We start from the raw sequence: 14421 nt of genomic DNA on the forward strand, positions 1-14421 counted from the left end.
TTATGTTTTCTTAAACTTTCCTTGTTGATAACCTTGACTGGTTTTGAGGAGTACTGGTCAGGTATTTTGTAGAATGTCCCTCATTTGGGAGCATTATGAATTTTAAGATTTTTCTCATGTTGGGGCACCTGGGTGGCTCAATCTGTTGAGCATCTGACTTTGGCTCAGGTCATGATCTCACGGTTCATAGGTTCCAGCCCTGCATCAGGCTCTGCTGACAGCTCAGAATCTGGAGCCTCCTTCAGATTCTGTTTCTGCCTCTCTCTCTGCCTCTCCCCCGCTTGTGCTGTCTGTCTCAAAAGTAAATATTAAATAAAAATAAAAGACTTTTCGTATGTTTAGGTTCTCCATAAATAAATGGAGAGAGATTTAATAGATTGGAAGACTATAGTCAATTCTTCCAGATTTTGATACATAGATTCATTAAATCTGAATGAAAATTCCAGTGAGCTATTTTGTAGATATTTACAAACTAGTTGTGAGTTTATATGGAAATGCCGAAGACTCAGTAAGCCAAACAATACTGAAGAACAAAGTTGGAGCACTCATACTACTTGAAGACTTTAAGTCCATGGTAATCAAGACAGGGAGGTATCAGCAAGACTAGATACACTGCAGAAGAGAGTGATAAGAATAGAGAGCCCAGAAGGAGACCCACATAAATAGTCAATTGATCTTAAGGGAACAAAATCTAATTGACAATCTAATGATTCTTCTGCGTAGAGCAAAAATTTTATCCACCAGATCATTGTGACTAAAGTCATACCTGACTTTGCTGTATTTGCTGGGAGGAGTTTTTTTTCCTTTCATAACTTCAATTTCTGGAACTTTACAGTCACACAGAAGGGTTTGGTACAGTGTAGTTGAGAGAAATCCAGTTTCTTTTTAAAAAAATTTTTTTAAATGTTTTATTTATTTCTGAGAGAGAGAGAGAGACAGCGTGAGCAGGGGAGGGTCAGAGAGAGAGGGAGATACAGAATCTGAAACAGGCTTCCGGCTCTGAGCTGGCAGTCAGCACAGAGCCCAGTGCGGGGCTCAAACCCACGAACCGTGTGATCATGACCTGAGCCGAAGTCAGACGCTTAACCGACTGAGCCACCCAGGTGCCTCAAGTGAAATCCAGTTTCATCTGAAGACCATTTTTTGAGATAGTACCAGTTTTCATTGTATTGAGTTGGGAAATTTTGACATGGCTTTATACATACATCAAAAATGTGATCTAAAAAGAGATGGTAGTGAGTTTAGAGATTAAAATAGCCAACCTAAGCAAGATTTATGTTTTAGTATAGTATACATAACCAATTTTAATTTTCCTGAATTAACTTTTCCAGAATTTCTTGAGGTTGGAAAAAAGCAGCCTGCTTTGGATGTTCTTTATGATGTTATGAAAAGTAAGAAACACAGAACATGGCAGAAGATACATGAGCCAATTATGTTGAAATACTTGGAACTTTGTGTGGATCTTCGCAAGAGCCATTTGGCTAAAGAGGGATTATACCAGTATAAGAACATTTGTCAACAGGTATGAAAAGAGCTCAGTTTTACATTTTTCTAGTGCTGTAGTGATTTTCGGAGGGGTTTGCCTTTTAAAGGTAATATACTTTGTATCATAAAATTTGCTCTTAAAATATTTTATGGTTTGAGAAGTGTTTTAAGGTTTTCTCTCTCTCTCTTTTTTCTCGGTTAGGTGAACATCAAATCTCTAGAGGACGTTGTTAGGGCATATTTGAAATTGGCAGAGGAAAAAACTGAAGCTGCTAAAGAAGAATCTCAGCAGATGGTCCTCGACATAGAAGACCTGGATAATATCCAAACTCCTGAGAGGTATGTAGGTTAAATTGCTAATACATTTTTTTCAATGTTTTTCTTTACGTGTGTCTACATCATCCTTGTTTGAAGTGTAGGTGTTTATTAGAAAGAATGCTTACCTTTGGAATTTTAAGTGTCTAGTACGAAAAACGTACTATTCAAAATTCATAAAAGTGGAAAGTTAACAGCTTGTGGATAGGCAGATACTAATTTAAATGGTTGTAATATGGGTTGGGGCTGTGAATACCTGAACACTTACATGACAGCTTTACAGTATGCCCAAAGAAGTAGGAAGAATTCACACTGTTTTATACTGATAACATTGTTGGTTTTGTTTTTTTAATCTTAGGGTAAAGTAGGAAATAGTGTCTAAAATTGTTTTCAACTTTTTAAATTTTTTTTAGTGTTCTTCTGAGTGCTGTAAGTGGTGAAGACACTCAGGATCGTACTGACAGACTACTTTTAACTCCATGGGTTAAATTCCTCTGGGAATCATATAGACAGTGTTTGGACCTTCTTCGAAATAATTCTAGAGTAGAGCGTCTCTACCATGATATTGCCCAACAAGGTAAAACAAGAGCTGATTTGAAAAGTTGACTGATTTGAAAAGGTTTTGCAAAGATTGACAATTAAAGTTAACCTGTTTTTCTCCATAGTGTTTAGTTTATATCCTCATTGAAAGGTGATCTCAGCCTTCATTTAAATACTAATTAAGTGACAAATTTGTTTTACTAGTTAGAGTAATTCTATATGAAATCTACTTCGTGGATGTCTGAAAGACAGAGTCATTTTGGAGTTTCTGGTGGGAAAAAATGTAACTTTTTGATTGCTTTCTGATAAACTTGACTTTTGCTTTTGACTTCACTGCTGCATATACTTAATCATGCCATGGGCTTCTTTTTTTTAATTCTTATTTATTTTGAGAGAGAGTGTGAACAGAAGAGAGAGAGAGAATCCCAGGGAGGCTCTTTTCCACCAGTGCAAAGCCTGATGTGGGGCTCGAACTCATAAACCATGAGATCATGACCTGAGCTGAAATCAGAGTTGGCTACTCAGCCAAAAGTCACCCAGGCACCCTGTGCATGGGTTTCTAAGGTCTTTTTAAGCTCTGGACCTCTGTGATTCCTTGAAAAATACATACTTTTATTTTTCTTAAACACTATTACTGAATATAAAAATAAGTCATCTTGATGACTCTGGATCCTCTTAAAAAGTATCCAGTTGTCATAGTGCATATACAGTTGACACTTGAACAGGTTGGGGAGGGGGATTAGAGGTGCAGACTGACACACCCCCTTGACCTCATTCCTACACAGTTGATCTGCCTATGACTTGGCTATCCAAAAACTTATCTATAGCCTGCTGTTGACCATAATCTTACTGGTAGCATAAACGGTTGATTAACACATTTTGTGTGTTACATGTGTCGTATACTGTATTCTTAAAGTAAAGGAAGTTAGAATAAAAAGAATGTTCAGATTATCAAAAAAAAATCCACATGTAAGTGGGCCCACACAGTTCAAACCTTTGTTCAAGGGACAGTTCAAGGACTGAACTTTAGTCCTGAAGAGCTGTATCAAGTCTGTTTTGTTAATCCTGTATCTTTTCCTTACTGTCATTTATCTTGGCTGTTAATGGAGCTTTCTAACTGTATATAAATGTGGTATATGTGACTTGAGAGTAGCTTGGCTTTTTCTTAGTTTGGCCTTAGTACAACTTTGCGTTGCCATTCTTCTTGATATGGGGATAATTGGCATTTGTTTATTCAAGCTGTAAGTGACTTTAAGGAATATTTTACAAAAAAAATACTGTACTACAGGGGCACTTGACTGGCTCATTGGCTAGAGTATGGGACTCTTGATCTCAGAGTTGTGAGTTGGAGACCCATGTTGGGTGTAGAGATTACATTTAATAAATGTTTATAAAAATATTTTACTGTGAGTATTAACACCTTCTGTTCCGTTTTGTTTACTTAGCATTTGTGGATTTTCATTTAACACAAGTAAACTTGGGGTTTTCGATAACTACTGATATAAACGTTAACTTGAAGTTAAACTGCATCCCTTCGTTTGGGCCTATTGAAATAGAAATGCTCTTTTTTTTTTAGGGCAAAGGAATTCTGAAATTGTTATATTGCATATATGACAGTAGGAAATTATTTTAATGACAGAGCAAGTAGTTAAGGTATGCATCTATGTACACAGTTGAAATCAGGTTACCATAAGCACAAATTTGTTAGATAAGAAGGCTTTTTGTATTTCAGGCTAGAATTTTTTTGTTCTTTTAGGATTTTAAGTGGTAGGTATATGAAAGGTGAGTCCCTCCTCCATTTTAATTCAATAGTTTCCCATTTGTAAACTCTCCCAAAATCCCAGAAACAGATTTTAGTCCTAGGCTAGGACTGTGTCCAAAAGATGGTCAGGACACAAGTGGCTAATGAGTGATCATTTCTGAAGACTGATTATAAGTTTGGGTAAATCTTGTTAAAGTAACTGATTTCAATATTTGAAATAAAACTTCTTCAAATACTTGATGATGGAAAGTACCTAATGTATTTTATAATTATGCCTATAGCTTTCAAATTCTGCCTCCAATACACCCGTAAGGCTGAATTCCGTAAGCTCTGTGACAATTTGAGAATGCACTTGTCACAGATTCAACGCCACCATAACCAAAGTACAGCAATCAACCTTAATAATCCAGAGAGCCAGTCCATGCATTTGGAGACCAGGCTCGTTCAGTTGGACAGTGCTATCAGCATGGAATTGTGGCAGGTATGTTATGAACTACTATCTGTCTTTTGTAGAAACAGTAGCTCGTATTATTTTTTTTCTTTAATGAGTATTATCCTCTTATTGGTTAATTTCAATAGATAATTGAAGAATTTAAGATCACCTGATGGATAACCAAGAACGCTGAACAAGCAATCTCAGAATATCTTGGTTCTAAGTTGCCTGCTGTGAAATGTGGGCCAAATCATATAATCTTTTGGGCCTAGTGTCTTTTCCATACAAAACAGTTCATCCTCAGTGCTGCTCCAAGTGTGGTTCAGTGTCTGGTGCCAGTCTGTGAATCCGATCTGTGAACTAATCGGGGTGGGGGGGATAGCGATTTCATGGTAATCGTGTGTGTGTTTTACTGTTCAGAAAAACTGAGCTTGTCTTTCAGTTTATTTTTGTAATAATTTTACTGTATTTTATAAAAGTATTGGTGGCAACAGGTTGGAAGTTAAAAGAAAACAAAACTTGTCCTTTGCTGCAGAGAATTGGAGAAATGCACTGCATCCACTCCTAAGATTCCTTACTGTTGCTCTGGCTTCGTAAGCATGCTTGGGGAATATCCTACATTGGGGATCTCAGTGGTGCTGGGAGTCTGCCCGCTACTTGGGCTTTTTACACTAAGAATTCTGCAGACATTTTCCTGTGATTTTGTAGTCACAGCCTGAGACTTTTATATATTTGAACAAAAAATGAAGTCTAATTGAAGTTACAGAGAACGACTAGTAGTTTTTGAGCCAAGTGAAAATGTGATTTCTTGCTTTCCAAAATATTTTCCTTTTCTGTAGGGACACCCTTAAAGTACTACCTGATGAAATAAAGAAAAAGAGGTTCTATAGAAGGTAGACATGCTCCCTACAGAACAAATGGATGAGTAGAAAGTAGTACTCCTGTGTTATCACTCAGAAATAACTTCTGTGTTTTATCTTAAGTCCTTCTAGATTTTTTCTATACATCCCAAGTGGTACGATAATCACTTTTAAAAAATAATTTCAAAGTCACATTTATTGATGTGTAATTTGCATCCAGGAAAACTTGCCCTGAAGTTTGACTAATGTAATAACCATCATAATCAAGATGTAAAACATTTTCTCAAAACTGCCTCATGCCCCTTTGCACCCAACCCTTCCCTGATCCTTAAAATCGATTGGTCTGTTTTCTGTCAAAAGGATCAGATTTAATCATTAAAACGATCTATTATGGAAAAGTTTATTAGCATATAAAACCAAATTTTTGCAAGAATACTTTGAAACATCTTTAGGACAGTCAGTGGGATTTAAAAATAACTTTTGCAAATGAAAGCATAGTTGGCAAAGTTGTCAAGATGGTCCTAGAATAGCTAATCTGGTTACCATGTGAGGCTTTAGGCTGGGGCTGGTTGGTTAGTCTTATAAATAAAATTTGAATTCTCCAAAGTTCTCTTTGGGGCAGATATGTATTCTTAGAGATATTTGGCACTTTCTCTCAAAATTCACCCTGCTACTACCATGAAAGAGCCTAAGAAACCAAAACCTGGTATTCTGTATATGTCAATTGGTACATTTTCAAATACACTTTACCTTCCTAAAAAGCTGCTTTTACGCACGAGTCCTGAAGTTCATCAGCATCTTGAACCTGGACTGAACAGAGTTGTGCATTGAGGCCTAAAGGGCAATGCGCTTTTTAAAAAAGTTTGTTATAGCTAATTTAAAGAAGTTTAAAGGTTTAATATGTGATCACGGCAGTTTTCTGAAATATGTCAGATGTTAAATTATAGGTGAATAAAAGGAACCACACAAAAGAATTTTACTTCCCATTTTTATTCTTTTTTTTTTTTTAATTTTTTAAATGCTTTATTTATTTCTAGGAGAGAGAGAGAGACAGCGTGAGCAGTGTAGGGTCAGAGAGAGAGGGAGTCACAGACTCCGAAACAGGCTCCAGGCTCTGAGCTGGCAGCCAGCACAGAGCCTGATGCGGGGCTCGAACCCACGAACCGCGAGATCATGACCTAAGCGAAAGTCGGACGCTTAACCGACTAAGCCACCCAGGCGCCCCCCATTTTTATTCTTTAGTATTTTGTGTTTTAGGTTTCCTAAAGTGATTTGGATTAGATTTCCCATTTTTATTCTTTAGTATTTTGTGTTTTAGGTTTCCTAAAGTGATTTGGATTAGATTTTTTTTTTGGTTTAGAATGCAGTGACTGTAATTTATACTCCTTTTAGGAAGCATTCAAAGCTGTGGAAGATATTCATGGACTATTCACCTTGTCTAAAAAACCACCTAAACCTCAGTTGATGGCAAATTACTATAACAAAGTCTCAACTGTGTTTTGGAAATCTGGAAATGCTCTTTTTCATGCATCTACACTCCATCGTCTATACCATCTATCCAGAGAAATGAGAAAGAATCTTACACAGGAAGAGATGCAAAGGTAAGAATGTTGTAAGTCAGATAATACTGTAATCATGAAACAAATGCTTTGTACTAAATGGCATGGTTTTAAGTTAGTGTTTCTCAGCCTCTGCACTATTGACATTTGGGGCTGGATCATTTACTGTTGTGGGGACTGTGCAGTTAGCATGTTTTGGAGCGTCCCTCGTTTACACGATGCCAGTAGCAGTTCTTTCACTTCTATCAGAAATGTCTCCAGACATGGTTGTTCTTTGGTAGTATCAAAAATCTGATTGAGAAGATTGAATATTAGGAAAGAAAGAGTGTTACTGTATGAACTTTCTATCCATAAATGGCATTTAGAATCTAGTCTTAGAACAAATAAGGGAATTAAAAAATAAATGCTACCGTCACATCTCATTATATAAGACTTTTAACTGAGTGTGTGTTTGAATATAAAAAAGGGGTCTATGATGTAGCAATCTAAAGACCACTTTTTTCTTTTAGCATTACATGTAACCTATTTTCGTTCAGTCGTTTTTTTTTTTTTTTTTTAATGTGGTTTGGTTGGACTCCGGCAACTCACACACTACTCTTTTCTTGGTAGACCATGTTATTTTGGCTTCTATTAAAATTATGTTTACCAAATTGTGTGTTTTTTTTGTTTTTGTTTTTGTTTTTGTTTTACCTTTACAACAATACACGGAACCAACTAAATGAAATTTTGGAAACTCTTGAGGACAGTGTTCAGTCACTGTCCTTTGTGTAATCCATGTCTGAGATTTAAAAAAAAACAAAAACTTGGTTTCCTTTAAGGTACCTATGTACCAACCCTTTAGAAAGTTCTGTAATAGTATCATAATAGTATTGGGCCATTTAACTTCATGTACATTATTTTGTTTAATCTTTACAACAGCCTCATGACTCAGAAAATTGAGTGTCTTGCCTTGGGTTTCAGTCTGGGAAATGGTGAGGCTGAAACTCTAGCCCATGACCCTTGAGCTCCAGCGCCCACTGTCCTTAATGTAACACGGTGCTCTGAATTCAACCTGACTTGCCTCTTGTGTTTTAAAGAAGCTAAGATTATGCTTCACCAATGTGTCCTCCCAACATCCCCGTTGTGTTCACTTAAAGTCCTTGTAAGTTTTCCCCTTTTCTTAGGGTCATATTTTTCTTAGTTTTTAAAGTTGCCTTAATTGTTTTTCTAAGGGAGCTTGGGATATACAAATGTATCTATTCAACATTTTAACTCCTCAGTCTTTTTCTGTAGCTGGAAAATATTGACTATAGTAAGTGGGTATATTAAGTTCTTATTCTCCCAAGTATTCATTTTAGCATGGTCCATTCTCTTAATCTGTTTCAATGAATAATATGTATGAATACAGTTCACCAGGGGGGTGCACATAGTCTGTCACTGGCATCTCTTATGAAATGATTAAAGAGAAGTGTCTTTCTTTTTATCAGGTAACATTTATGAATTTAACAGATTTGTAATTTTGTTCTCCAGAATGTCTACTAGAGTCCTTTTGGCCACTCTTTCCATCCCTATTACCCCTGAACGTACTGATATTGCTCGACTTCTGGATATGGACGGCATTATAGTTGAAAAACAACGTCGCCTTGCAACACTGCTAGGTCTTCAAGCCCCACCAACAAGAATTGGCCTTATTAACGATATGGTTGGTATAAGTTCAAGCATTCTTACAGTTCAGAATAGGAAATTTATGGTCAGGTTTTATAATTCATGCTAGGTGGTTCTGATGGATGGACTGGTTTGAGAACTACTGTTGTAAGCATAGTGTTCCTTTAAGGTGATTCCTCTGTAGGGGGTGGGCTGAAGTTAAATTTGATGTCGTAGATGAGAGTTGGAATACCTTTGAGGAATAATGCGGACCACTTAGTAAGAGAAAAAGTAATGGTAGGCAAGGTTCATGGCTTATTTCAGAGGGCTGCAGGAAAACTAACCAAGCTGACAGATTGTAGAAAAGGGGTGATGAGTATAGGAACGAATGTGAAATTGATTAGGCCTGATTCTGGGCAGTGAAAATATTTCCAATTTTTCTTTCTCTTTTAGTGTTTATTTTGAGAGAGCATAGTCATGAGACCATGAGCCAAGCAGGCTCTGTGAAGCTCGATGCAAGGCTCGACCCCACAACCATGAGATCATAGACCTGAGACAAAACTCAAAAGAGTTGGACGCTTACCTGACTGAGTCACCCAGGCACCCTGTGAAGTACTTTTTTAAATGAGGGTTTCTAGGAGTGCGTGGCTGGCTCAGTCAGAAGAGCATGTGACTCTTGATCTTGGGTTGTAAGTTTGAGCCCCACGTTAGGTGTAGAGATTACTTAAAAAAAATTTTAAAAATAAAATGTAGATTTCTAGGTTGCACCCAGTACCTACACCAGTCAATTTCAGAATACGGAGCCCAAGATTGGTGTATCTTTACATTGTTTATGTTGATGGACTCTTGCATTCAGTGGAAATTTAGCATGTGAGTATTATTATATTTTTTTATTTATTTTTTTATTTTATTTTTTATTTATTTCTAGGAGACAGAGAGAGAGACAGCATGAGCAGGGGAGGGTCAGAGAGAGAGGGAGATACAGACTGTGAAATAGGCTCCAGGCTCTGAGCTGGCAGTCAGCACAGAGCCCGACGCGGGGCTCGAACCCACGAACTGCGAGATCATGACCTAAGTGAAAGTCGGACGCTCAACCGACTAAGCCACCCAGGCGCCCCGAGTATTATTATATTTTTAATGTTTGTTTATTTTGAGAGAGAGAGAGAATGTGCTCCATGGGGGAGGGGCAGAGAGAGAATCCCAAGCAGAGCACGCTGTCACACAGAGCTCGGGGCAGGTCTTGATCTCACAAACCACAAAACCATGACCTGAGCTGAAACCAGGGGTGCCACTTAACTGACTGAGCCACCCAGGCGCCTTTTGGAGTGTGTATTATATGCCAGGCAAGTAAGATTTACAAGTTTAGGTTTTAGAGCGAGTGACTCACAATAGTCTGACTTAGTGGTTATTATAATACAATACCCCCAGTAAATTACTTTGGGGTAAGAGAAATAGGAGGGACAGCTGCTAGAGAAAAGGCCTTGCTTTTCTGGCAGAAGCCATCAAGTTAGGTAAGAACTAGTCCGTTTTCTGTGTAGCAGCACTTTTCTCTTAGAACACTTTTCTTTTACAGTAGGAAGGCAAATTCTTTGTCGGTTTTTATTTTTATTTTTATTTGTTTGCTTATTTATTTTGAGAGAGAGTGAGTGAGAATGTGTGTGTGCATGTGGGGAGAGGGGTGGGGAGAGAGAGTCCCAGGCATTGTGGAGCCTGATGTGGGGCTCAATCTCATGAACCAGAGATAGATCATGACCTGAGCTAAGAGATGCTTAACCGACTGAGCCACCCTGGTGCCCCTGTCGTCAGCTTTTAAAAAGAACTTAATCTGGTGTCGCCTGGGTGGCTTAGTCGGTTAAGCGCCCGACTTTTGCTTAGGTCATGATCTTGCGGTTCGTGGGTTCGAGCCCCGCGTCGGGCTCTGTGCTGACTGCCAGCTCGGAGCCTGGAGCCTGTTTCAGAGTCTGTGACTCCCTCTCTCTCTGACCCTCCCCTGCTCACGCTGTCTCTCTCTCTCTCTATTAGAAATAAATATAATATTTAAAAAAAAAAAGAACTTAATCTGTAAAACAGTATTTCTCCTTATATGCCTCCATCTTTTATTTTCTTGACACCGGCCACAGGTCAGCTTTGTGTTTGGCAAGTTTTTGTGGGACTGACTGAGAATTAAATGAATAAAGTGATAGCATTATCTTTGGGAAGAGATCTTACTAGTAAATACATGTGAACAAAGTTTTTTTTTTTTTTTTAACATACTGAAGAAGTGTTTAAAACCAGAAATAGAGTCCATATCTTTTGAGCTCTCGTCTACCACACACACCTTGACCTTAAAGGTCTGTTATACTGGTTCATTTATCAATGTTGGAGAACTGTTGGCCAGCAGCCAGGACATCCAGACTTAGGTCCTTATTGTGCCCATAGAACAGGTGTAGAAGTTTGTAAGAAGGGTGTGGTTGGTATCTGGTCAATAAATTAACTGAGTGCCAAGGGACATTTTTAAATCTCTGAGTATACCCTACATCCAGGATTGAGACCTGAGCTTTGAGCTCCTATATGCTTTATAAGTCTATAAGCACCTAGAGAATGATTCTCGTATGTCAGGAACACATTCAAATTAACCAAAGTTCATAAGCAACTGGTTCTTAGATCAGAAAGCCAATTATAAATTTTAGTGAGAAATAACTTTAATAGATTACGGCACCCTGTTGTAGCATATCTCCTCTTTGGGGGAAAGGGTTCTAAACGGGGAATCTAGAATAATTTGATAGGAATAAAATTAGATCTGGGAGAATTTTGAGTGCTTACATCACACCTTATTTCAATAAAGATATAAAGGCATTTGCAGGGGAGGTATTCAAGAAATGTGGAACAGCAATCATGCACCCATTTCGAATAGGAGGTGGGCTGGAGCGCTGGCCTGTGGGGGTAGGATCTGTGGCCAGGTCAGTGTGGGACACGTGTGCAGGTCTTGCTGTGTCCCTGCAGTTAGTCTGTTTGTGGACTAGCAGTTCCCAGCATGTAAAGGATAGGGCTCTGTGTGCATTGTATGTACCAGTTTACAGTTTAGGTAAGATACGATTTAATAATTAAAAGCAATTTTGAGGTTTATAAAATTTGGCCACTTTCTGTCTCCCTTTTAAGAAAGTTATTCAAGTGGCACCCTTAGCTGAGTTCTAGTCACATATAAAAGTGTAAATCATAAATGTAACTGGGTAAATTCTCGTAAGGTGGTTTCTAGTCCTCATGCCCCTCAAAATGTGACTCTCCACGTTAATTTGTCTGTGTACCTGTTAAGAGATTTGAGGTTCACATAGACGCAGTAATATGTTAAATTTTTTAGATTTATTCACATGTCGAATGTAGCTGTTTTTTCTTTGATCATTTCTATGTGAACTTAGCCTTCTTGTCCTGAGTTTTTTCTAATAGATGCTATAAGAATAGTGTTGGCATAATTTTTGTGTGATACAGTTATTTGTGAACTGTGGGATTGTACTTCTTAGTGGTAATAAATTAGGTTGGCTACAGTAGTTGTATTTATAAATATTTTATTGGTTTAGAGATTTTATATTCTTATTAAGCTCTTGGGAGACTTTTCACTGTAGGTAGCTATATAATTTGGCAGAAGAGACCCAAATGTAGTTTCCACTTAGATTCCTCTGGTAAATTTAAAGAGCATTGGGACTGGTCTTTCAGACTCTTTCCAGATTTCCAATCCTGTATTTTTCTTCTTTGTACTCAGTTCAGTTGGAACTCCAGTTGGAAAATTTCCTTCAGCAATTAAATCTTTTGTTTATTGTAGGTCAGATTCAATGTATTACAGTATGTTGTTCCCGAAGTGAAAGACCTTTACAATTGGCTGGAAGTAGAATTTAACCCACTAAAACTCTGCGAGAGAGTCACAAAGGTAAGGCTTAGTGTTCTAGTTTGGGTTATATGACCTTTGCTAGCTGGCCTTTTTTCAGGTTGTGTTTATATTGAGAGAGAAGTACTGTCTTCTGTGTTTGAATTCAGTGCACATTTCATTGTCTTTTTTTCTTTATGTCAAGAGAAAAGATATTTCTGATGTGCTAAATAAACCTTTGGAGGTAAATTAGCAGCATGACTAATCATTGTCAGTCACCTTCAGACAAGCATCAATAAAGTTTCGTATTACATTTGCATTTCCCTGCACTGTGTGATGTTTTTATATGTTAAAGATAGGGAAAAAAGCGTCACAAATGTTTTAGGCTCTGTTAGTATGTAATCTGTTTTCAATGTAATGGCCTTTACAGGTTCTAAATTGGGTCAGGGAACAACCTGAAAAGGAGCCAGAATTGCAGCAGTATGTCCCACAGCTGCAAAACAACACCATACTTCGTCTTCTGCAGCAGGTAAACGCTTTCAAATGTTTTGTTTAGAACGGGCATTTCTCCCCTTGATTGTTTCTGTCACAACACTAAAAAACTTAAGAATGGCCTAGGATTTGAACTCCTCACCAAATTCTGTTTTGCCAAAATTAGTCTTATGTATTTGACTATTTATTTATTTGAAAAACAATATTTTATATGTGATTTGTAATTGTTCTTTTTTCCTTTCTTATTGAACAGTTTTTGTACATGTCTCCTTATTAGCAGTGTAAATCTAATTCAATCAACACTGACATGGGTTTAAATTGTCTAGAGGGTACTGTGATTTATTCAGACTCTGCTGATGGAAGACTGTATTTCTAGGGGTTTTTTGCCATTGGAAGATGTGGCAGCAGCGAACGTTTCCCTACATGTGTCTTTGTGTACTTCTGTGACTGTGTAGTATCAGAAGTGGAATTAGAGTTTACATGTGTAAAGCTTTAACAGTTCAAGAGATTCAGTTAATGAACCCTCCTACCTGTTGTGAATGGGGAAGCCTTTTCTCTTACTAGTGTTAACTACTTGGTATTAGTCTTTTAACATATTTTAGTCTGACTTATCTAAGTGTGACCATTATGGTTTATAATATGACTTAATGTTCCTGTTTTGTCTTCCATTTGTTTCATTGGGAGGGGGCTTTTATTATATGTTCACTTCAGTACTAATGCACATTTCATTGACCTGCTTTCTCTTGTATATGGGAGCAGTGTTATTTCTTATGTGCTATACAAGTGGTTGAAGGCTAATTAGCAGTATAACTAAATAGTAATGCTGCCAGTCTCCTTCAGACAAATAATTTTATTAAAAGTGTTCAGATGAATTAGGTAAGTGGTAGTTCTCTATAAATATGTGGCCATTCAGGGTTTTTTGTTTGATGAAACTAGGATTTGAAAGGATTTTGCTTTTGAGGAACGGTTATAATGTGATGGCTCAGAGTATAGCATTTGGATTGATAGCTTTGAATTGGGATTCTAGCTCCAGCAGTGTAGCGTTACCAGTCATTCTGAGCTTCAATTTTTCTCTGAGAAATGGGCATAACTTCTACTCATAGTTGTGTAACAGAGCACATAAAAATGCTGAATAAATTATAGCTGTTACTACTAACCTTGTGTTCTTTATGCAGGTGGCACAAATTTATCAGAGCATTGAGTTTTCTCGTTTGACTTCTCTGGTTCCTTTTGTTGATGCTTTCCAACTGGAACGGGCTATCGTAGATGCTGCCAGGCACTGTGACCTGCAGGTATGTGCTGGAAGGGACGCTGAGGCGGAAGGCCTTGAAAGACTGAAAGAACACATATCCTTTGATTCACAACTTTTGATTCAGTGGCATCATTTTAAAGTTGTACTAATCGGGTCTTCTAGCTTTTGTAGTTAACATTCCTAAATTCATTTGAAATTTTGTGTCAAAAGTTAGTTACTTGTGCCCCTGGGTGGTTCAGTCAGTTGGGCATCTGACTTTGGC

General features: G+C 37.7%; 1 protein-coding gene and 2 non-coding genes across 3 annotated transcripts in view; all 3 read left to right on the top strand.

Moving 5' to 3' along the window:
* EIF3A (eukaryotic translation initiation factor 3 subunit A) overlaps positions 1-14421 on the top strand; it is a 34771-nt gene that overhangs the window by 4823 nt on the left and 15527 nt on the right. The window contains exons 2-10 of the mRNA XM_077779599.1: positions 1332-1522; positions 1688-1824; positions 2214-2377; positions 4384-4583; positions 6788-6996; positions 8464-8635; positions 12374-12478; positions 12846-12944; positions 14083-14199. Of these exons, the coding sequence (XP_077635725.1) occupies positions 1332-1522; positions 1688-1824; positions 2214-2377; positions 4384-4583; positions 6788-6996; positions 8464-8635; positions 12374-12478; positions 12846-12944; positions 14083-14199 (1394 nt within the window). The remainder of the gene's footprint in view (positions 1-1331; positions 1523-1687; positions 1825-2213; positions 2378-4383; positions 4584-6787; positions 6997-8463; positions 8636-12373; positions 12479-12845; positions 12945-14082; positions 14200-14421) is intronic.
* Positions 12585-12706, top strand: LOC144244309 (small nucleolar RNA SNORA19). Its single transcript, XR_013338913.1, has one exon. It is a non-coding gene; the product is annotated as a small nucleolar RNA SNORA19 (small nucleolar RNA).
* Positions 13624-13753, top strand: LOC144244308 (small nucleolar RNA SNORA19). Its single transcript, XR_013338912.1, has one exon. It is a non-coding gene; the product is annotated as a small nucleolar RNA SNORA19 (small nucleolar RNA).

Source organism: Crocuta crocuta, unplaced genomic scaffold (assembly GCF_008692635.1).
Source record: "Crocuta crocuta isolate KB4526 unplaced genomic scaffold, BGI_CrCroc_1.0 scaffold138, whole genome shotgun sequence".
In the NCBI taxonomy this organism is placed as follows: Eukaryota; Metazoa; Chordata; class Mammalia; order Carnivora; family Hyaenidae; genus Crocuta; species Crocuta crocuta.